Source organism: Globicephala melas, chromosome 14 (assembly GCF_963455315.2).
Source record: "Globicephala melas chromosome 14, mGloMel1.2, whole genome shotgun sequence".
Lineage (NCBI taxonomy): Eukaryota > Metazoa > Chordata > Mammalia > Artiodactyla > Delphinidae > Globicephala > Globicephala melas.
This window is the reverse complement of record NC_083327.1, coordinates 32,053,896-32,079,604: the sequence shown is the minus strand read 5'-3', so window position 1 is coordinate 32,079,604 and position 25,709 is coordinate 32,053,896. Positions and strand designations below refer to the sequence as shown.

At 34.0% G+C, this 25,709-nt stretch overlaps 1 protein-coding gene across 3 annotated transcripts in view; it reads left to right on the top strand.

Moving 5' to 3' along the window:
• The window catches only part of ASCC3 (activating signal cointegrator 1 complex subunit 3), a 333,519-nt gene that overhangs the window by 85,380 nt on the left and 222,430 nt on the right, over positions 1 to 25,709 (top strand). For all 3 annotated transcript variants that reach the window (XM_030882956.2, XM_030882957.2, XM_030882960.3), the window contains exons 9-10: positions 13,026 to 13,226; positions 13,695 to 13,835. In XM_030882956.2, coding sequence (XP_030738816.1) covers positions 13,026 to 13,226; positions 13,695 to 13,835 — 342 coding nt within the window. The remainder of the gene's footprint in view (positions 1 to 13,025; positions 13,227 to 13,694; positions 13,836 to 25,709) is intronic.

The following is a 25,709-nucleotide window of genomic DNA, read 5'->3' as shown; positions in this document are numbered from 1 at the left end:
ATGTTTGAATACACACGTGTGTGCACATTTGTATATTGAACTGACTATTCTAAATAAGTCATTAATACTTTCACTTATATAACACATTTTTGCTATATTATTATTACCTTACATTAAATGGATTCTTGGATTAAAATCTAATCTGTTAGATTAGTTAGTGAAAATAGCCTCTTATCCTTCAAAACAATTCATTTGATGAGGATTCTGTTAATATGAAATTTTCTTCTTTAAGGAGATATATATTTAAAATGACATCCTTGCTTTATTTAATTAGTTTTGGAAAGTTTAAAGTCATTTGTACTGTAAAAACATTTTAAATTAAGAAATTACCTATAATTTAAGAACTGTAACATTTTGTGAGCTTGACCGCATAAGTGCCCAGGTACTTTACCCTCTTTAAAGATTTCAAGCAAGCTAGTGAAAGTAATTTACAAGTTAAGGTCAAAGCTGAAACCGGTTATTGCTACAAATATCAGCCAAGAAACTGAAAACGACATATTCTGTGTGGGACTTAACAGAATTTGACAGAGACTCTTTTGCCTCTATTTTATTGCCGTGGTTAGAAGTGCGGCTGTTTATTAGAAGGCAGGCCCCACAGTTTGGGTCAAAAAGACTATAATACCAATTAAATAATAGTGTCTTACATTTTTAAGATCTAACACTTAAAGTGACATCCTGGAAGGATATTTATAATATATACATGTCAGGATAAGTTTATCTCCCTTATGAAAATAATTGATTAACTTAGTAGAAAATGCCAGGTTCTTTATCTCTAATTTCTTTATCTCTAATTGCATCTGAAGTTTGTATATGTAATTGTAATACTGGTTTTGTGAATCAAGCCCTCGCTTATTCTGATGGTTCTGTCTAAACACAAGCAAACAAAACCTAGCCAAATCAAACTCATAAGTGAGGTTCAGTCATGTCTTTTGCTGTCTTCTTGTGCATTGGGAATGTGACTCTCGGCATAGCACGTTGGTGAAGGTGTTTCAGAAGGACATCTGACCTGCTGACTTGTTAAGAGTGTGCTGGTAGAAACCCACATGTGCAATCTTATGGTTCATTGGTGGACTTTGTTACTGTGCAGCCAGAATCTTGTTTGTCTTTTAAAATTCCCTCTTGAGGTTTTTTCTTCAGTTTTCTCAGCAGGTAAGCCTTAGCTCAAACCTGGGAATGAGGAGCGTACCTTACGCTTCCAAGAAGAGGTTAGTGCTCCTTTCTAACACCCATTATGCCTTAAGTCCTCAATTAAATCTAGCAGTGTTGCTATTATTCGTTTTTCTCTCCTTGTTTTCTTCTCTTCAAGGCCAGTAATACCTACTTATTTATCATTTTGTCATCAGGGAGTACAATATATTTAGAAGTCCCATTTGGTTGTTGTGAAATGGACTATTTTCAGGATGAGAGAATTTTTAGGAATTGACACTTAAGGGCATATTGAGTATTTTTGGTTACTCTTCTAAATGATGTAAATGCATTCCTTTAAATAATATGAAAGGATTATGAATTATGCATTGTGATTTCTTACTGCTTTTTTGTATGTAATGCAAATTGGCTCAGTTTCATTTTAGACAGTAACTAACTTACCTGTTTTTCACAAAATTTTACAATCTTATTTCCTTCAAAGACTTAACAGCAGATTACTCTCCTGAGGTCTTTTGTTGCTAAGACTTAATTTCCTCTACCCAGATTGTCTGGTTCAAAATGAATTAATATCATGAAACATTGAAACACACAACTCTTCAGTAAAGAGGAAATAATAGTGGCCATACACAGTCTTTCTTATCTCTTTTTTTCTTTTTTTAATTTCTTAATTAACAGAATTCAGTAATATTTCAGTTTTCAAGTAGGAGTACAAATTGGAAATTTGGGGTTTGGTAAAGATGTAGAACTCTTTATATGACAATGAAAAACAGGGTGAATCAGTTACTTTATATTGACATAAAAACATTAGGTATTTATATCTGTCAAGAAAGAAATTATTATTACTTTTAATACATTAAGACACCATACAGTAGGTCTTCTTCCCCTTTTGTTTTTCCTTAAGATAAATTTTTTTTGGGCTTCCCTGGTGGCGCAGTGGTTGAGAGTCCGCCTGCCGATGCAGGGGACACGGGTTCGTGCCCTGGTCCGGGAAGATCCCACATGCCGTGGAGCAGCTGGGCCCGTGAGCCATGGCTGCTGAGCCTGCGCGTCCAGAGCCTGTGCTCCGCAACGTGAGAGGCCTGCGTATCGCAAAAAAAAAAAAAAAAAAAAGATAAATTTTTTTTTTATGTAAAGAGTAAAGCGTTTTTGTGAAGCTGATTATAAAATCTGTTCTATAAAAAAAGTAATATCTAAAATGTAATATCTAAACTTACAAAACAGAAGATAAAACTTCCTTTATAATCCCAGATCCAATGGAACAGTTTGATGTATATCTTTCCATAATTTTTTTGTATTAACAGATTATATTTAATTATGTTACTGTTCTGTGGCATGTTATAAGCATATATATCTTCCTCATCCTATTTAACTACTGTAATTCATAAAGAATGCATTATGAATTACTGATCTCAGTCTATTTATGGACGTTCAACTTGTATTAGTTTTTTTTATTATAAATGATATTTTAGCAGACATCTTTTTGCTTATTTATCTGACATTCTTGTTGTTAGTTTAACTTGGATACATTTTTGGAGGTAGAATTTTTAGGTTAAATGATATGCAAATTTATTAATGTTGATCATTTAAAAGCAATGTGTATGATGCATATGAAGATGTAAACATTACCAAGAATAATCAGTTTTTAAAAAATCTTAAACACCCAGATTAAAAAGTACTCTGACTCTATTTTGCATTTATTTGATTATTAGTATGGTCAGTATTTTCATTGACTTTATATTTTTATATTTATTTTTATAAAATTAAGTTACTTTGTTAAAAAATCAGCATAAGGAATAAAAGTGTAAAGTAATGAAATCAGTAAGCTTTACAAGTTTTTAACTTGGACTTTAAAATTTGAACTTTCGTTCCAGTCCTTGCTCGACTACTTACTGGCCATTTATCCTAGGGCAAACTCTCTAATCTCTCCATGCCAAGTTTCCCCATCTGTAAAATAAAGGTAATAAGAAAGACCTACTTCGTGGGTTTTCTTTCGATGTTGAGAGAAATAATCCCCTTAAAGCATTTAAAGCAAAGCCTAGTGTGTAGTATGTGCTGAATTAGAAGTGGTAGCTAACTGGTACTATTATCATTAAATGGATTAGTGAACAACTTAATTGCCAACTTAAATAATAAGGAATATATTTTCTTATGTGTTTATCTCTAATTAAGAGCATTAAAGATAACTTAACATTTTAGGTTTTGTTTTTATAATGTATTAGTCTACTGATCTGGTCACAGATCATCAGTTTGGGGTTGGCCGTCAGTGAAGTAGCGTGCCAGGTCTTCCCTGGTTCCGTTCCTTTAAAGGTTAGGGTGTGGACGTGTGTGGTAGCAGAGGTATAGTTGGGACCCAAGTAACAGACTCCTGGTGGTCCAGATTCACTTGCTTCGCCTTTAGCTCTTGAGGACAGAGAGTAAGTCCTCACAGCTTGGCACTTGGTAGGCAGAGTTCAGTGTACGATGAACGAATGGGAGGGTACGTTTTAGATAATGGCCAGGTGTGGTTTAGGCTTTGCAGTTAATAACAGGTCTGTACTTTTGTTGAAACCATAGAGTCCTGGTGAGGTCCCAGCTCTAATGCTACAGGTATTGGATGTAGGAAGAGAACCTGCTGTTTCTTCTATTCCTAAACTTTTAATTGAGAGAAACCTTTGAGGAACTCAGCCTATTAAGACCAAAAAAGAGAATGTTGAGGAGGACAGTGAGTGGAGGGACATATGACTTAAATTGAATTACTCTTCTGAAGGTTTTTTAAATTACCTTTTTGTCTCTGGAGGGTAAAACTCTAGGAATAATAAGAACTTTTTAATATGAAATATTTTTGCAATACTTGAGAGCTCATTTAGGCATCTCCATTTAATCAGACAGATCTTTAGTTTTTCCGTTTTTTTAAGGAAGTCAGTTGTATATCTTTGTGTGTGTGTGTTTTACCTTTTTCTTTTTGCATAGGTATTATCACATTTTAAAAGCTAGAAATCTTTAAGTAGTGAAAAGTCTCATAATTTATCCTTGTCCCCTGTCTGCCCAGATCCTTATTTCAGTCTATTAAAAATCACAGTATTAGATTTTATGTATTCTCCCAGAATGTCTACAAGCAAATATAAACATATTTTAGTGTTAACTGTTAAATATATATAAACAGCAGATTCTTATTCCCTACTCCCCACCCCCACCATCTTTGAGAAAAGTAGCATATTATAATATGGGTATGCATCTTGCTTTTTTCAAATAACAAGATCTTTCCATCTTAGTGAATAGAATACCTTCCATGGCTGTTAAGTAGTTTGTGGTGTGGAACGTGGTTTGTGGGAAGAATTAGAGTGCTGGATTCCAGCATATAGAACTTGGACTGCCTATACCGAGCTGTGATCATCTCTGATTCTGAAATTTTGAACCTAAGGCACATGCTATCTAGAGCCAGAGGAAACTCAAACTGTGAAGATTATATAATGTATGTCTTTGGTATCTATATGATTTTTCCTAAATACATGCTGAAATTGATGTTTGCTGTTAGAATATTTAAAACTTAAGCTTATGATACATATACTAACTTGGAAGGAATGACATGATCCTGGCTTCATCTTAGATACCCAGTTAATGCATTTTAACTGACTGGCAGTATAAGTACCTACATTTGATTACTATAAACAGTTAGTGCAGTATGTGTAGTGTACATTTTTAAAATAAATTTATTTATTTATTTTTGACTGTGTTGGGTCTTTGTTACTGCACATGGGCTTTCTCTAGTTGCGGCGAGCGGGGGCTACTCTTCGTTGCGGTGCGCGGGCTTCTCATTGCAGTGGCTTCTCTTGTTGCAGAGCATGGGCTCTAGGCTCATGGACTTCAGTAGTTGTGGCACATGGGCTCAGTAGTTGTGGCTTGCGGGCTCTAGAGCACAGCCTCAGTAGTTGTGGCACACAGGCTTAGTTGCTTCGTAGCGTGTGGGATCTTCCCGGACCAGGGATCGAACCCGTGTCCCCTGCATTGGCAGGCGGATTCTTAACCACTGCGCCACCTGGAAAGCCCCTAGTGTACATTTTTGTTCTTCCAGGTAAATAGTATCATCCAGATTATTTTTTAAAAATAAAGCGAGCATTTGGTAACGGCCTGTGTAGCTAGTGTTTGATAAAGTATATCAGAAACATATTTTCTATGGGATTGCATATATGAGTCATGTCATTTCTGTAAGATTAGTAGTCTGATGAATCTGAAATATACATAGACAAGTGGATTTAGGATGAAACTTGTAACATTTTCATCTACTGATTATGATGTTTTGAAAATGCTTAGTTAAAACTAATTAAAAGGGAAAATGGTACATATTTCAAATGACTGTGCTAAACATAAAGCCTTTATGATAAATTAGCCATGATACTCATTTTTCTATTTAAGAGCAAATACTAAGATGCTAAGAAAAATAATTGCAGTTCAATTTTGTATATTCATTCATGTATAAAATGAACACCTGTGTTTCTTCTAAGTTAGAAGAATATCAAATATTTGGAAGCAATGATTGTTAGTGCCATTTAATTAGACATTAGTGTATGTATGAAATATAAATAAAACAGTGAATATTATTACTACATAGTTCTAAATTTAAGTAAAATAGAGTTTTGATATAGTCACACTTTTTCTTCCTCTTTAATCTTTTGTTTTCTTAAGATATTCGTGAATATAATTTGAATATTATATCAATACAAGAAATTCCTTATGCTCAGTGAACTTTAACTTAATTATCTCATGTTCTAGTAGCTCACAAACATAACTTGAAACATACTGAATCCTCTAGTGATATTTTTTAATACTGTTAAAGTTGCTACCTGTACACATTGCTTTTATTTTTTTTACCAACAAGTTTATTTTGAAAATTATTTCATCCATTTTTCTAAATTTAAAATGAAAAACAAAAATAAACTTTGGGGGGAGGGGGCAGAATGTGGGCTGTGGAAGTAATTTATAAATTTTTGTAGGGGTTTGCTTTTTTTTTGGTAACTTGTTTCTCATCAGCATATTCTGTTGCTAGTAAAGACTATATATATGCAACAGTAATTTAAGGAATCTTTTGCAATGGTTTTTAAATGAATGTCGAGACTTTTTAATTGGCAAACTGAATCATTGTATGGTAGTATTTTAGACGGTATATTTGGTGGTAATTTATGTTTGGAGCTAAGACAAACTCAGTTCAGGTTTCATCTCTTCCACAGTTTACTAGCAGTGTGGACTCGGGTGAGTTGTTTAACTTCTCTAGGCCTTAGTTTCCTCCACTACCCTATATTCTTTCAGGAAAATCTTTAGAGGTAGGTGAGTCTCTATGGTAGTCCCGTCTTCATAGTCTGGTCATAACCTACTTTTCCATCTTCATTATCTCTGCTTCCCCTTCCTCCCATCTCTGTCACACAACTACTAACTTTTAACTAGTTCCAGGTGTTTTTCTAATACTCAGTTCCTTCTACCTGAAAGAGCATCCTTCTTAGTGACGCTCTCTCCCCTCAGATAGCTCAACATATAGTCCATGTCTTTATTATAGACAACTGAAATGACGTAATATAATTTTATCACCTTTTTTCCCCCTTAAACCACAAGCTAAATATTCTAAGGATCATTTTAGACACTGTCTTACTTTTGTTAAGAGAAGAAATATTTATACTGACATAAATTCTTAGTATAGTAATATTTATACAAGTGATCAGTAAATGATTGTTGAATTGAATAGAATGTTATAAACCTCCATGTGTAATAGGTTTGTTTGTGAGTATATTCTTCTAATGCCTTAGTTTGCTTCTTGATTGAACTGTAACCTTTAGGAACAAAAGAAATGTTTCTTATTCAAGATTGAATATAGGTTTTTTCTGGAACTGCTACATATTTTGCTTAGATCCAGTTTACTCTTCCTTTGGAAGATATTGTGAATGAAGTGTGTATCTTTTTAAGATTTTTAAGACTTTTTCCCTCATTTATTCAACTGATTTATCAATCAGTGAAAATTTATTTAGAGACCTATTATGTTCCTGGCAATTGGTTAGGTACTATGGTAATGCAGAGAGTAGTAAAACTGAATCCTTAGTTTAAATCCAGTGGGCCGGATATACATATAAATAAATCATTTCAGTGTTTGTGGTTAAGGGCCATAATGGCAATATATATATAAAGGGGGTGGTGTGAATGTCCAGCTGCTGAGAGAAATGGGAGTTCCCTAAATCTTTTGAAATATGGCAGAGTATAAATGCATAAATATATTAATTGTGTATGGAATTGGAGGGGACCAGAGATTACATTTGAACTTGAATGATAATGAAGAGCTTCTCAATGCTGGGAAAGGTATTATAGGTTGTGCAAAGGCACAAAGAATGTCCAGAGAATAGTATGTATAGATGGCAGTAGTGGAAGATAATAACAAGGGTTCACATTTTCAAGGGTTCTATTTGCTATACCTTCTGTGCCTTGAAAGATCTTGTATGCTACATACCCTGTATAGTTAAAATGGACAGTGAGAAGTCTCAGAAAATCTTCAAGCTGGAATGTGACATGATCAGATTTATAGTTTAGGAATAGTGGACTTCTGTCATGAGTCTATAAAGACTGGAAATTGTAGGATTCACTTACCATAGTATTTTAGAAGCTTCATATAAAAAACAAAGATGATATATGACAGTGATGATAATAGATGCTATTAATTTATTTCAACACAGTTGCAAGTACCTACACTGTGTATAGTTTATACTATATGGTTTATAAACATTAGCAATTAAAGACTATGATTCTGAAGTTACACTATCTTCGAATCCTAACTTCACCATTTATAGCTGTGTGAACTTAAGTCTTTTGAAATCTCTGTTTCCCCATCTGTAAAATAATCTGGTATGGTTATTACAAATAATTAGGATATTCATATGAAGGATTTACCCTGTGATTGGCTCATAATAAGAACTCTGTAATAGTTGGCTATTTTTATTATTTTTTTAATTTCCTTGTGTGATAGTATAACCTTATTTTACAGATGAGGAAATAGAACTCAGAGGTGTTAATTATGTTCAAAGTTACATTGCAAATACAAAGCCAATCTTTTGACCTGGGCCTCTGACCCTAAGCCTCGTGTTCTGAAAAATATGCTGCACTGCCAGTCCAAGGCTGAGTCATCAGCAGAGATCGATGAGAAAGTATCGCTGGTACTCTCAAGGTGTTTAATCGGTCTGCCCAAGAGTTTCTAGGCCCTAGAGATACTACTCTGATATCTTCAAGGTGTGTGTATCCAAATGAAGGCATAAGTGGATATAACAGATAAGTCTATAAAATTATTTTTAATTTTAAAAAGACAGCTTTATTGAGGTATACTTGACATACAATAAACCATATATATTTAAAGTGAAAATTTGATAAGTTAGAGTATGTAAACACATGTGAAACCATCACCACAATCAAGATAGTGAACATAACGGTCACTTTCAAAAGGTGTTTCGTGCCCCCTGCAAGCCCTCCGATCTCTCCCTCCACCCACCTCCCTACCCCCAAGCATCAACTAATCTGCTTTCTGTCACTATAGATTAGTTTGTATTTTCTAGATTTCTATATAAATGTAACCATGCAGTATGTATTCCTTTTTTTGTCTGGCTTCTTTCATTCAACAATCATTTTGAGATTCATCCTTATTTTACATGTTTCAGTGATTCATTCCTTCTTATCACTGAGTAGTATCCCACTGTATGAATGTGCTACATTGTATTTATCCATTCATCTTTTGATGGACATATGAGTTGTTTCTAGTCTTAGCCTATTACAGATAAAGCTGCTATGGACACTTGTTTACAAGTTTTTGTACGTACATATACTTTTTTTTTTTTCTCTTGGGTAAAACCTAGAAGTGGTATGGCTGGATCACGTGAAGTGTATGTTTAACTTTTTAAAAATTAAGTGCCAGTTCCTTCACGTCCCCACCAACACTTGCAATAAGCATTTAAAAAATTTTGAGGCATTTTAATAGGTGTATAGTGTTATCTCATTGTGGTTTTAACTTTCAATTCCCTAATGACTCACGGTGTTGAACATCTTTTTTGTGTGCTTATTGCCATCCGCATACTTTCTTTGGTGAAGTGACTGTTCAAATCTTTTGACCATTTAAAAAATTGGATTGTGTGTTTTCTTATCATTGTGTTTGGAGAATTCTTTATATATTCTGGATGCAAGTCCTTTATCACTTGTAAGCTTCACAGAGAGATTCTCCTGTGCTGTGGCTTCTTCTTTCATTTTCTTAACATTATCTTGAAGACTATAAGTTTTTCGTTTTGCTTAAGTCCAGTTTATCAATTTGTTTGTTTATAGATTATGCTGTGTTTAAGAAATCTTGGCCTAACTCAGGACCACAGAAAATTTATCTTTTATTTTCTTGAACACGTTTTATAGTTTTAAGTTTCATTTTAGGTCAATGATCCATTCTGAGTTAACTTTTGTATATGGTAGGAGGTATGGATCCAAGTTTATTTTTTGCGTGTGGCTATCCATTTATTCCAGCATCATTTATTGAAAATGCTATCCTTTGTCATTTGCATTGCCTTTGAGCCTTTGTCAAAAATCAGCCATCCGTATATGTGAGGGTTTCTTTGTGGATTCCTTATTCTGTTCCTCGATCTATTTATCTTTATGCCAATACCATGCTGTTTTGATTTCTCTAGTTTTTTAATAATCCTTGAAATCAGGTAGTTTTAGCTCTCTTACATTGTTCTTTTGTTTCACAGTTGTTTTGTCTCTTCTAGATCCTCTGTGTTTCCATATGGATTTTAGAACCAGCTTGTTAATTTCTATAGAAAAGCCTGCTGAGATATTGAATTGGATTTGCATTGAATCTATATATCAATTTGGGAAGAACTGACATCTTTCATAGATTTTTTTTCATTCTGTTAGCAAAATTACATAGTTTTTAGTACATAAGTGTTTCCTATCTCTTAAATTTTTTATAATTTTGATGCTATTGTAATTGATTTTTAAAAATTTTTTACTTTCAGACTTTTCATTGATAGTATACAGAAATATAATTTTAAAAAAATGCTGGTCATGTATCCTCCAACCTTCTTAAATTCACTTATTAGTGTTAGGAGATTTTTTGTAGATTCCATCAGATTTTTGCCTAGGAAATCATGTCATCTCTAAATAAAGACAGTTTTTCTTCTTCCTTTCCTATATGAATGCCTTTATTTTTAAATTAAAAAATAATTTTTTTTTCCTGGATTGCACTGACTGGAACCTATAGTACTATGATAAGTGGTGAGTATAACATATAGTATGGTGTTAAGTGGTGAGTGTAATATCTTGTTCTTGATTTTAGGGGAAAGCATTTAGTCTTTAACCATTAAGTATAGTATGAGCTCTAGGGTTTTTTTAGATATCCTTTGACAATTTGAGGAATTCCCTTCTATTTCTAGTTTGCTGAGACATTGTTTTTCTTTTTGGTTGGGAATGGGTGTAGGATTTTGTCAAATTATTTTTCTACATCTATTGAGATGATCATATGGCTTTTCCATTATAGTGTATTATTATGGTGAATTACATTGAGTTTGAATGTTAAACTAACCCTGCATTCCTGTGATAATCCCCACTTGGTAATGATATAGTATTATGTTGTAGAATTCGATATACTAAAGTTTTGTTTATAATTTTTTTCTATGTTCGTAAAGGATATTGGTCTGCAGTTTTATTTTGTCTGGTTTTGGTATTAGGGGAAAGCTTCCCTCATAGAATGATTTGGAAAGTATTCTCTCCTCTGCAGTTTTTCTGAACAGTCTAAAACTCCATGAAAAATTGGTGTTATTTCCTCATTAAATGTTAGGTAGAATTTACCAGTGAAACTGTTTGGGCCTAGAGTTTTCTTTGTGGGAAGGATTTTAACTTCAGCCTTAATTTCTGTAACAGATACAGAGTTATTTAAGTTGTATATTTCTTCATGAATGAGCTTTGGTAATTTGTGTCTTTTAAGAAAGTTGTCCATCTGATCTAAATGGTCAAATTCATTGGCATAAAGTCATTTATAATATTCCCTTATATTATTTTAATATCTGCAGCATCTGTAGTGATGCCATCCTTCTCATTCTTGGCATTAGTAATTTGTGTCTTCTCTTTTTTTTTGGCCACACCACGTAGCTTGTGGGATCTTAGTTCCCCAACCAGGGATTGAACCCAGGACCTCGGCAGTGAGAGTGTAGAGTCCTAACCACTGGACTGCTAGGGAATTCCCTGTCTTCTCTCTTTTTTTCCTGATCAGTCTGGCTTAGGGATTAATCAATTTTATTGATCTCAAAGAATAAGCTTTTCTGTTTTCATTTCATTGATATCTACTTTGATCTTTATTATTTCTTTTATTCTGTTTTACTTCGGTTTTAATTTTTCCTTTTTCTAATATCTTATTTTGAAAGATGAAGTCATTCATTTGAAACCTTTCCTCTTTTTTCATATAGGTGGCTAGTGCTATATATTTTTCCTTGAATAGTGCTTTAGCAACATCCACAAATTCTCATACGTTGAGTTTTCGTTTTCTTCAGTTAAGAATAGTTAATTTCCCTTTTGAGTCCTTCTTTCATCCATGGGTTATTTAAGAAGAACGTTATTTAGTTCCAAATATTTGTATATTTTCTAAGGATATTTCTAGTAAGGATTTCTAATTTAACTCCATTGTGATCAGGGAATATATTTTGTATGTATTGCTTCCTTTTCAATTTATTAAGACTTGTTTTATGGCCCAGAATATGGCATATATATATATATATATATATATATATATATATATATATATATATATATATATATATATCTTGTTAAATGTTCCATGAACAATTGAGGAGAATTATTGTTAGATGAATAAATGTCAGTCAGGTCAAATTGGTTGATAGTGCTGTTCAAATCTATTGTAGCCTTGCTGATTTTCACACCTACTTGACTTATCAGTTCTTGGAGAAGGATGTTGAAATCTCTGACTGAAATTGCAGATTTGCCTATTTCCCTTTGCATGTCTGTCAGTTTTTGCTTCATGTGTTTTGAAGATCTGTTATTGGGTATATAAACATTTAGGATTGAATGATCTTCTTCATGAAATGACTGGGTCTCTATTCCTGGTAATATTCTTGGCTTTTAAATCAATTTTTTTCTGGCATTAATATAGCTATTCCAGTTTCCTGCCATTAATTCCATCCAGTGTTTTGTTTACTCTCAGACATTGTAGTTTTCATCTCTAAAGACTTTTCGTATAGAAGATCTTAGGAAAAATTAATTAACCACTCTGTGTCTTTAATTTCTTCTCTATTAAAAGGACATAATAATGGTACCTATACTATAGAATTGTTTTGAGGATTAAATAAATAAATATATGAAAGTGCTTACAATTGCATGTGTCACAGTGTAAGTTCTGAACAAACATAATCTACAGCTGTTATTCCTACTCTTAAGGATGCCTTTTCAAAAAAGTATCTTTAAAAATCCATAACATATTGAAACAGAATTTCTTATTGATTTATATCCCCAGGAATTTTCTTGTTTGCACTTTCATTTGTTATCCTCAATCTAAATAAACTAGGCTATCATCATATGAAATCAAAAGATACCTGTTTAATTTTGTTTCATTACATTATTATCATGGTTTTGTACTTAGGATTGTGTACAAAGATACAGGTATAGTCTCATTATCATATTTTTCAAATTTAGTGGGTTACAATTCCCAAGTGCATTAGAATTGTACAATAGTTGTGAGTTGTCAACTGTGCACACTTAGTTTAAATACAGGACACATTGAGAGACTAAACAAATTAGTCATTTGGTTTTTTATCACTAAAAATTTGCATTTAATGTTTTGTATGAGACCTTCACGTATTATCATTTATAGTGGGTCATGTCGTTTTTAGATTGGACAGCTGGCTTTTAAAGGGATGAGAAGACTCAATAGAATCCAGTCAATTGTGTTTGAGACTGCCTACAACACCAATGAGAACATGCTGATTTGTGCCCCTACTGGAGCTGGAAAGACCAACATTGCAATGCTTACAGTTTTGCATGAAATTCGCCAGCATTTTCAACAAGGTGTTATCAGAAAGAATGAATTTAAGGTAGGAAATTAACAAGTCCGACAACAGCTTCTTCTTTTTTTTTTTTTTTCCCCGACAACAGCTTTTTAAATTGTAAAATTTAAAATCATTTTGCAGTTGTACATGTTACATGAGATCTGGAAGTTTTTAAGGATATTATACATGAAGTCATATAAAGAATGCTGCATGATTTACTTCATTACTTTTAGGCAATCCCTATTTGTGTTATGAAAATCCCACTACCCCTGTGAAAACTATGAAATGCACTTAGCTTTGAAGCACCAGTTTTCAAAGTGATAAGGCTATATCAACAAATTCCATTGTCCTGTAAACAGCTGCACACTTATACAACAAAGATAAGTACTTTTCATATATCACTATTAAGATTTTTCGCCCTAAGTGGCTAGAATCATATTTCACAATAAATAGTGACTTGTATTGACGTTGTAGTTTTTGCTCATTCATCAAGCTAGTGTTTCTTTGGCGCAGATTGTATATGTTGCTCCAATGAAAGCGTTGGCAGCTGAAATGACAAATCACTTCAGCAAACGTCTAGAGCCACTGGGCATCATTGTGAAAGAATTGACTGGTGATATGCAGTTGTCAAAAAGTGAAATTTTACGAACTCAGGTATGTTGTATACTTAGATTTTTGTTGTTGTTGCTTAATACCATTCTTTTTTTTTTTCCAAGCAATTGTTAAACAACTATACCTTAAGTAACTATAAAACATAATACGAATGTGACATGGTGAACTTCTTTTTTTGTAACCACAGCCTATCCTCTACAGAAGAGGTTTTTGCTGGTGCTTTGTTCTATTATAGCCCTTCTAATAACTTCCATGATTCTTGCCATATCTTGAATATTGTTAGATTCCTGGTGTAGATTTTAAGTCATTGACAGTAAATGTTGATCTTTTAAAACAACAGGCAATGAGGATTTTCATAAGACCAGACTTCAGTTTTAAGAACGGGAAAATGTATCTTTATACTTTATATGTTATAAATCTTTAAAGGATCCCACTAGCATTCTAAAGTATTCCATAAGGATGGTTTAACGTATATAAAAAAGTTTTTAGTCATTCTGTATTTTAGCAAATAGGAAGCTACTAAATCTTGCACTGTATATAACACTATATTAGGTGAAATGTATGACAAGCAGGGCATTTAAGATACCGTTCCTGCCTTCAAGGATCTTTTGACTGAGTAGACAAAAACTACATTAGAACTACAACTAGATTATCATTAATGGATGCAACATGTAAGTAGGTGATGTTCATAGTGCTTGTAAAAAATAAAATAATGTATAACCAGATATTAATGGGACAATTCAGGGGAGATTAATGGAAAATAGATGATGTAGCTTTTGAAACAATGAATAGACATGTGATTTGAGGGGCTTCCCGGGTGGCACAGTGGTTGAGAGTCTGCCTGCCAATGCAGGGGAAACGTGTTCGTGCCCCGGTCCGGGAAGATCCCACATGCCGCGGAGCGGCTGGGCCTGTGAGCCATGGTCGCTGAGCCTGCGCGTCCAGAGCCTGTGCTCCGCAACGGGAGAGGCCATAGCAGTGAGAGGCCTGCGTAACGCAAAAAAAAGAAAAAAAATGTGATTTGAGGGTATCTTCATTTCCTAGGGTTGCCATAACAAATTATCACAAACTTTGTGGCTTAAAATAACAGACACTTAATTCTCTCACAGTTCTGGAGGTCAGAAGTCTGAAATCAGGGTGGCGGTAGGATTTAGTTGCTTCTGGAGGCTCTGATAGAGTATCCTTTTCACATCTCTCTCCTAGTTTTTGGTGGCTGCTGGCAGTCTGTACACACATCACCCCAGTCTCTGCCTCAGTCCTCACATGGACTTTTTCCCTGCATTGTCCTTTCCCCTACTTTTCTAAGAACACTATTTTTAGATTTAGGATCCACCCTAATACATATGATCTTATCTGAAGGTCCTTACCTTAATTATGTCTGTAAAGATCCTTTTTCCAAATAAGGTTACAGCCACAATTTCTGGGTAGACATGTGTTTTGGGATGCCACCATTCAACCCATGACAATGGGTATGCCAGGTATACTGAACCACATAGCAAAGAAAAAAATCAGGTTCCAGTTAAATGTATTTTGGACTTGATAAGGATAGAGTGCATTATAATAAACATTTCAGTCAGTTTTACCAGTTATTCTTAAGTTTGCCTTTCATAGACACTCTTTTTTTTTTCATTGACACTCTTGAAAAAATCAACTCTTAATATTTATATACAGGCATGTTCATTGTAGTATTTTTAAAAAATATAAAACAGAAAGAGTAAGAAGAAATTAAATATCTATGAATAGAAGACTAGTTAAACAATATGAAATTTCACTTGATAAAATAAAATATTCCTTAAAATGATGTTTTCTGGGAATTTTTAATGGCCTTAGAAAATGAAGTTTAGAAAAAAATACAGGAACAGCTCTTTATGTTAATACAATTATGTATTCTATGCAATAACCAAAACGCTATCAGGAGGAATAATTATAGTAGTTATGTCTGGTGGTAGGATTATGGAAGATTTTTTCCCCACTTTTTCTACTGTAAGACTGTGTTAATGTTATAATCTAAAAAATAAGCATAATTTTTATTTTACTCTAGGAATCATTGTTTTATTCAGCATAATTATTTTTCTTCGATATAGTTGTTTCATAACCTATCACCCAATTACCTAATATTTTGGTAAAGGCTAGGGAAAGGAAACTAAAATTTATGGGACACCAGCTAGCATGATGCTCTTGTCACTATGCTAGTTGCCCTACAGACATAACAATGCAGTTCTGTTAAGGAGAGTAAGGCTTATTGAGGTAACAGGTCTTGCCTGGGCTCCCATTTCCAGTAAATCATGTAGATAGGATTGGATTCCAAGTCTTCAAATTTCAAAGTTTGTGATAAATTTCTACTAAAATATGTCACTTTTGCCCATCTTTTATATCCACAGTTTGTTGTTTTAGGTGGTGATGGTGGTGGTTTAAACCACCAAGATACTGAAGGAGCTTGGTAGTATTTGAAAGAAAATCAGTAAAATGAGGGTTTGTCATGTGAGGGGAAAAATGCCTATCTATAGATGTTTAGTTTTCAAGTCAGTTCAATATAATGTGTATAGCAAATAAATGAAATAATTAATTTTTAAAGTTACTGAAAATAACAAAATTACCTTATTTAGAGATCAAAAGTTGGGAAAGTAAAGGTGTGTTAATTTTTTAAAGAAATTCCAAAATGCCACCATTTTAGGACTTAGTGATTAATAATGAAGGCTCTAGTTAAGAGTACTTTTAGAATTTTGGAAAATTTCCCGAAATGTAGAGATAGTGAAGGCTTTAGTTCACTGAAGCATTTGTTTTTGTATTAATAGCTTTAGTTTTTGGAATGCTAAAATTAAAAAATTTTAAACTCATCTCTAAATTGTAAAATAGAATTTTGTCATATCAGTGGTGACAGTATTTGTTACTATTCTTTTAGTTTGTGAAGGACTGATATTCAACTCTTCTCAGGGTATATGACAGTACCAGTTGTTAAAATATTGAAATATTTTTTAGCTCGTTGGGAAATGGATACTGCTAAGAACCCTCCAAGTGCAGCTCCTACCAACTCATAATCCAGCAATTAAAGGGTTAGTACCTGGACCAGCAGGAGGCCTCTAGGATGTAGTTTTAGCCCTAGGGCAACTGTTCCTATTAGTTGGTTTTCTTGAAGTTAATCACCCCATTTCCTCCTTTCCTGTACCAATGCTGACTTCCCCAGGCCTCAGTGCTGGTCTGGGGTGGGAATGAAAGAATACGTTTGCCTGTCAGTCTGGCATCCTTACCACCCTGCCTTTCTGGTGGACAGTTGTCCATTCATACTGGTTGTTAAATATTTTAAATATTATACCTGATTTTTTAATTAATACTACTAGAGTTTAAAGATTTATTAGTGAAGACCAGTATCTGTTTCAGTAAAGGTTAGTAGATAAAAGCAATGATCAAGGATGTAGCTCTGGTTATTAATGACAGTTTCCTTCAATTAAAAAAATTTCTTTTACCATATTTATAGTAGCCTCTTTAAAGTCATTGCTGAACACAGCATGTGGCCCGTTACGAGCCAGATTTTATTGACTGCCTTTTTTTTTTTGTGAATGAGTCACATCACCCTGTTGCATAGCTAGTAATTTTGGGTTGAAAATAAAAAGTTTTAGCAACTCTAGATTCTATTCATCCAGCCTTTTCCTTGAAACATTATAAATTTGATTTTGTTAAAAAATATAGAGAATCTAAAAACAAGAATAACAATTATATTTATATATAATCACTTTAGCTAAGAAATTTTTATTCTTTTTATATAATTTGTAGACTTGGCACTTTGAACTGAATCATGTTTAAAATATTGTCTTTATACAATAAAGAGAAAGAATTTTTACAGATTTGTGTAACAGTACAATGTTATGTACAGTTTCTATATTTATGGACACATTTGTAGAAATAGTGTTATGTATGAAAGCTTTCAGGGCTAGCTGAACATACAATTGCAGAGATCATTATCTTAAAACTACACATCAAGGGGCTTCCCTGGTGGCGCAGTTGTTGAGACTCTGCCTGCCGATGCAGGGCACATGGGTTCGTTCCCCGGTCTGGGAAGATCCCACATGCCGTGGAGCGCCTGGGCCCGTGAGCCATGGCCGCTGAGCCTGCGCATCCGGAGCCTGTGCTCCGCAGTGGGAGAGGCCACAACAGCGAGAGGCCCGTGTACCGCAAAAAAAACAAACAAAGAAAAACAAAAAAAACCTACACATCAAGACACATAGACTGATAGATATTTTTTGTGTGTGTGATTTTTACTTTCATAATGTCTTATGAAGTCACACAAATTAGATAAAAATTTGACACATAACCGTCTTTATTAAAAATAAAATTTCCTGAAACTGGAACCATTCTAGAGCATCTGAGACCATACCTATGATATAGCCTACCTAAAGAAATGAGTTTTATATCCTGGTGGGTACAATGAAATTAAGGGAAGAAATTAAGTCAGTTTGTTCCTCTTTTATTACTTGCAAGTCCAGACTTATGAAATTTTCTGTAAATGTTAAGTTTGACTTTGGTAATCTTACCTCACTGCTATGCTGTATCCAGGGTTCTTCTTCTGTATCTTTCTGCTTTAGTCTTTCTGTATACCGTTAACAGACCAGTTAAGAAAACAAAAAAACAAAACAGACCAAAAAACCCCCTGCATTGACCTACTAGAGAATGGACTTGAGGATACGGGGAGGGGGAAGGGTAAGCTGGGACAAAGTGAGAGAGTGGCATGGACATATATACACTACCAAACGTAAAATAGATAGCTAGTGGGAAGCAGCCGCGTAGCACAGGGAGATCAGCTTGGTGCTTTGTGACCACCTAGAGGGGTGGAATAGGGAGGGTGGGAGGGAGGAAGATGTAAGAGAGAAGAGATATGGGGACATAAGTATATGTATAACTGATTCACTTTGTTATAAAGCAGAAACTGACATACCATTGTAAAGCAATTGTACTCTAATAAAGATGTTAAAAATTTTTAAAAAACCAAAAAACCCCTGCATTGATTTGGTCTTTTGCGTTGCTGTAGAGAGGCAACTCTCAAAATTGATATGGGGACACCCAGAGTTTGCTAAGACTCTTCACGGGATCAGCGAAGTTAAAACCAATTTTTGTAATAGTATTATGATGTTATTTTCTTTTACTCTCATTTTCTCACAAGAATAGAGTTGAGTTTTCCAGAGGCTACATAATGTGTGATGTCATCATCACTGACAACTAATGGAACGAGTACTTTGTAATTTTGTGTTGTAAAAATTTCTTAGTTTCAATTTCTCAGGTAAGAAGTATTGATAGATATAACCCAGAAAAAGAAAAGCTGTTTGGGGCCTCAGTAATTTTTAAGAGTGCGAAGGAGTCCAAAAGGCAGAACGTTTTGAGAACTACTATTATAGGGGAAAGCTCCTTATGTATGACATTGGATTCTCTTCATAATCTACATCCAGCCTGATTTTCAGCCTAATGTTCCCAGCTGCTTTCCAATATAAACTTCAGCCAGACCATTTCTGCTTTTTCTAAAATAACATTACTCAACATTTTCTCAAATGAACTTTGCTAATTAGTAAGTTTCGTCTTGCGTTTTCTTTTTCATGATGTCTTCCTTTATTCAATGACATTTCTCTAAATCTTATCCATTCTACTAAACTCAGTTTGAACTCTAAGTACTTTATTTCCTCTTGCCTGAGTCCAACAGCACCATTCATTTATATTCATGAAATAATACCTTGACCCCAAAGAACATGCTTTTGGATCTGGTGTGGTCTTAGAAATCTGGGCAATCTCAAACAAAATTTTGATTGCTCTTATACCGTATTCAGTTGTGTTAATGAACTGATGCTAGTGAAAGAGTATTTATGGAAAGAAAAGGCAGGTAACATTTGAATTCAAATTATGGGCCAGTCACTATGCTAAGTGCATATATACCTCCTCAGTAAGTCATTACAAAAGCCTTGTTGAGTAGTGTCTCCATTTCACACATACAGGAAGCAAAACTCATTAAAATCTATCTCAATTTATATATTATATATTCAGAAGGTTGATGAGCATCTCTTTGTCTCTCATTTGCTCGTCTCTGTACTTCCCTAGATCTGGGCAGGGGCCATGTGCTTGGCCTCTGTAATAGTTTATAAGTGGAACCTCGTATTTTGTGCTTGCTCTTTATTCTCCTCCAATGTACCCCTACTATCCATGATGGTAATTTCTGTAGACCTGAAACTATATAGTTATTAACCTCTTCACACTATCCTTCTACCTATTCTCACATGCTCACAGATTAATAGACTGTGCTGCTATCACTGCCTTTGAGATTGGGCTGTAGAGAGAGCAAAGCAGGAGTATTGCAGGGCATGTGGGAGTACAGACACACTCAACTTTTATTTTTGAATTTCCTACTTTCCCTACTTTTTCCACTTTTATAATTTTTAATAGCTTTTTAATGATTCCCATTGTATATTTCCTTTGGTAAGTAAGTTTCCTAATAATTAACACAATTAAATATAATCTTAAATTTTCCCTGTCTTTTTTTTTTTGCTTTTTCATATTTTACTACAGAGGTACTTCTGATGTATTATTAGTTAATATGTAATTTGTAAACTGCTACTTCATATCCTACCCATACAAAATCATTTTACAAAAATATTCTAAAAACTAGTAGATAAAACGTATTCTGTGCTGGGCTGTTACTGGAAGGTATCATTCCCTGTCATTTTTAAATACGTTTTCAGTGTTGTTTGTTTATCTTTTTTTTTTTTTTTAGTATGGGAAGCCAAATTAATCTCATTTGCAAATTCTCTGTCATGCCCTTCTGATCATATTATTTCCTTGCTCATAAATTTTCATTGGTTCTTTACTGTTTAGTGAATTAAGTACAACTACCTAGCTTGTTAAGAATCTTGTATAAATTAAGTATAATGCGAGATGTGATCTGTTTTGTGGTTCGCTAGGGATTTTCAGGTCTAGCAGCAGTTATGATTTTATTGAGGTTTGATATAAAATTTCCTTTTACAAGAGAGAATTATATAATTCTAAGATTTATTGTCAGAAGAAGTAGTCTGTGTAGGCAACAGATACCTCTTTGGTGTTCAACTGAAAAGCAACTTTGAACAATTTAGTAAATTCGTCATCAGTGAAAACATCAATCTACTTTTCCAACCTTATTTTTCATTATTCTACATCTACTGTTAATTTCAAATGTCTCCCCCTAAATGTACTCTTTATCAAAAATTGCTATTTTAAAATATTCATTTTGCTTTTCAGTGGTTCAGTTGAGCAGTTGAGCTTTTTCTTATACTCTTTCCTCAACTCAGATTATCCCTTCTACATTCTTTCCTAGTATCATAGATGCAGTATTCTTTTAAATCTCAGTGAAAATACTGGTCAGAAATTTTAGAAAAGGTTTCTCCTCTCCTAGCAGTAACTCTGTATCAAAGCAAGGCATTTGCTCTGAGTTCTGAAATCATTATCCTTTTCAAAAAGTTTGTTTGCTCATCCTTATCCTGGGCGGAGTTTATCTCTGCAGCTTTGGAAGTTGAAATGGGTTATTTCAGGTTTTGTTTTTGTTCCCATTTTGGCTGGGGATGAAGGGAGCTTTGTCAAATCTGTTAGGCCCAGGCAACAGCAAAGGGAACCCTGAATTTCTGTTGTATTATTCTGCCAGCTCAGAGCTCATCCAGCAACCTTAGTTGGGAGGGTGTGTGTGGTGTGTATATATGCATGTGCTTATGTCACATTCAGTGTTCCTGCCCCAATTTACTCTTCTCTTAAGGGGATTCTTCCTCTGGCATATATTTTATTGATTATTTCACCGAAAATATGTATATACTTAAGGGTGGAGGGGAGGAAAAATGGTTAGAAATTACACATGCTCAGGTTACAGTTTTATCTGGATATATGTGTATATGTTTCATTTAATGTTGCTACCTTTCTGTATTAAATCGGAGGATATCTTTATTGTATCTCCAGTTCTAAAGGGTATTTTTGCTGGATATAGATTTGTAGGTTATAAGTTCTTTTCTTTCACCACTTGAAAAATGTGTCACTTTTTCTGACCTCCAAGGTCTCCAAAGAAATATTCACTGCCATTCATATTACTGTTCCCCTACAGGTAATTTGTTTTTTCTTTCTCTTGATCACCTTTCAAGATTCTTTCTTTAACTTTGCTTCGTGTCTATAGATTTATGTCTTTTGTCAGGTTTGGGAAATTTTTATCCTTTATTTCTTCAGCCCTTTACTTTTTCTCCTTTCTTTGTTGGACTGCACTGATGGGAATGTTAGTTTTTTTGTTATTGTCCCACAGGACCCTGAGATCTGGTTTTCTTTTTCTATTCTTCAATATGTTTTCTCTGTTGTTCAGATTGGATAATTATGATCCATCTTTGAGTCCACTGATTCTTTCATCTGTTGTCTGAATTCTTGCTATTGAGCCCTACCAGTGAGTTTTTAATTTAGGTTGTTGTAGTATTCAGTTCTCAAATTTTTTTTGGTTTTGCTTTATGTTTCTTTGCTGAGACTTTGTTTCAATTGTTTTGAGTGTGTTTGAAACTGTTCTTTAAAGGATTTTTATGATAGTTGCTTTAAAAGTCTTGTCAGATAATTCCAACATCTTTGTCATCTCAGTGTTGCATGTTTTTTCCCATTTGAGTTGAGATTTTCCTGGTTTTTATGTTATTTTCAGTCATACTCTGTACATTTTGGGTATGGTGTTATGAGACTCTGGTTCCTACTTAAATCTTGTTACCTGTTACTCTCTGGCTGGGATAGTTGTCAGGACTTTTCCCACACATGTCCCCAAACCCTCAGTGCTAGTCTCATTACACAATAAGGTTGGGGAGGAACAATTTTTTTTTTCATGCTGTTTGGCTGGTGTTGTCAAAAAGTTTCTGTTCATGGGACTTCCCTGGTGGTGCAGTGGTTAAGAATCTGCCTGCCAATGCAGGGGACACGGGTTCGAGCCCTGGTCCAGGAAGATCCCACATGCCGCGGAACACCTAAGCCCATGTGCTGCAACTACTGAGCCTGCACTCTAGAGCCCACAAGCCACAACTACCGAGCCCACGGGCCACAACAACTGAAGCCTGCGTGCCCTAGGGCTGTGTGCCACAGCTACTTAGCCTGCATGTTGCAACTACTGAAGCCCGCGTGCCTAGATCCCGTTCTCCGCCATAACAAGAGAAGCCACCGCAATGAGAAGCCCGTGCACCCCCACTCGCCACAACTAGAGAAAGCCTGTGCGCAGCAACAAAGACCCAATGCAGCCAAAAATAAAATTAAAAAAAAAAAAAAAGTTTCTGTTCATCAGGGCTGCCCTCCATCAGTACTTTGTTTAGAGAAACTTCTTGTATCTTGGGTGTTTTGTTTTATTTTGTTTCGTGAGTGAGTTCTGTACCCTTTCACTTTCCTAGTTTTGAGCTTCTTCAGCACCTGGTTGGGATATATAGGAGTCAAAGAAAGAAAGAAAGGAACTCACTGCCAGGTTATTCCTTGAATCCTGAGATCCCTATGCAGTCTCACTTCTTATTTCCAATTTTTAAAGTCTTCTGATGTCTGTTTCATGTATTTTGTCTAGGTTTTTTAGATGTAATAAATAGGGTAAGATGAAATGTGTCTACTCTCTTTTGCCCAGCCATACAGACTTAAAATTATAATATAGTCAAATTTATCAACATCCTCTATGGTTTGTGCCTTTTTTTTTTTGTTATATTTTCTTGGAAATACTAAGCATGATTTGGAGATATTGCTGGTTTGGTTCCAGATGACCACAGTAAAGCGTATATTGCAGTAAAGCGAGTCACATGAATTTTTTGGTTTCCCAATTCATATGAAAGTTATATTTATACCATACTGTAGTATATTAAGTGTGCAGTAACACTGTGTCTTAAAAAATAATGTAATACCTTAATTTAAAAATACTTTATTGCTAAAAAATGCTCACCATCATCTGATAGTGAAGGGTTGCCACAACCTTCAATTTGTGAAAAACACACTATCTGCAAAGCACAACAAGGTGAAGTGCAATAAAACGAGGAATGCCTATACTATGACCCAAGTTTATGAGATCCTTTTCCTATATTTTTCTTCTAATACATTTAAGGTTTTGTTTTTCGCATTTAAGTCTTGAATCTCTCTGAATTTTAGTTGTTATTTTGGTGAGGGCAGGGTTCTAATTTTATTTTTTTTACCTAAGGAAAGCCAACCATTTTCATCATCATTTTCTCTCTATACTTTCCTGGTAACTTTGAAATGCCATCTTTATGATATTCTAAATTCTACTGTTGTCTTATGGGTATTATGGGGCTTTTTGTTGTCACATTGTTGTATATGTCTGACCTGGCCTCGGGACTATGCCGTTTTAATTACTATTATTTCAGAATAAGTCTTGAACGTAAAGCAAATTCCACCTCCTTATTTTATTCTCATTTTTCAGAATAACCTTAGCTGTTCTTCAGCCTTTACTTGAGCATTTTCATTTTGAAATCAGACTCATAATTTCAGTACATCAGAGGACCTGTTGAGATTTTGTAAGAATTGCAGTGGGTTTATGGAATACTTCGGGGGAGAATTGATACTTGTATCATGTCATCTCTCCATCCATGACCATTGTATATTTTCCACTTTTTAGGTCCTTTTTGACCTTCAAAAATGTGTTATAATTTTCATCATGGGTCTTATATTATCTTTTTTAAGATTTGTTTCTGGGGATCTTATATTATTTGTTGCTGTCTTTTAAAATTCCTCTTATGTAATGGTTATCATTGGAGTTTAAGAACACTATTAATTTTTGTGTGTTTATATTATATCCCACAATCCTGCTAAATGCTCTTATTAATATTAATAGCTTATCTATAAATATCTTTGGTTGTCTATATACATGGTGATAACAATCTACAAATTAAAGCAGTTTGGTCTCAATAACTTTGAGAGTAGCCCAGCCTTAGACACTGATGTCTTTGGCTTTTCTATCTTAGTGTATGTGTGTTTGTGTTGTTTTAAATATTTCCTCTTATATGTTTTTGAACTAGAGAGGGTAGTTTACATCAGCTCATTCTGCTTTATTGAGTGAAAGTTACAAAATTCACTGTTCTCATGCTAATGGACAGCAAACAATTAAAATGATCACAGAATAATGACTAAGCTATATGTGTGTGATTACTAAGAAAGTTTTTTTGTTTTGGAAGTCTGGAACTTCTAAATATTTTACTATTTAAAATTACTATTTTATTGAATTAAAAGTTGAAAACAGAGGACCATATAGTTAGCTCTGAGAAGAAAAACTTTCATAAACAGAAATGTAAAAGTAGTATAAAGTTCAGAAGTGCAAAAGCATTCAGCCTGTATTTTTTACTTGTGAAAAAGAGGCTTAACTATATTTGGAAACATCATTTGTCATTTTAAGTTTGGCTAATTGAATATAAATATACACTTAAAGCAAGTTTTAAAGTACTAGTGCTTCTTTGATTAATAGCAGTTCCAGACCTCATTTTAAGGGGAAAATCCTGATAAATTACTTTTGTGTCCTATTCTTAAAAAAAAAAAAGATTCTTTAAATATATGAATCTTAAACCTCCTAATGACATCTGTAACCCTAAAATATTTTATTTTGTATTCTTTTCCAGGTAGACACATAACTGAAAAAAGTAGAGACTACTTTTAGTAACTTCACATCTAAAAAATTCATATGTATTCTATTTATAATAAAGATAAATTGACTCTTCTGACTGAATTAACCAGATCATTTTATAAAATTATCACTCGACCTAGTACTTTTAGATAGGAAATATAAAATGTTTTGCAAAAGAATCCTAGAAGTGAGTTGTAACAAGGTTGATGTTTTAAGGGACACATTTGAGGTATATGAAAAACCATTCACCAACTATTTGCTGAATTATGAACTTGTATCTCTAAAAGTGTCTTAATCCTATATGCTTC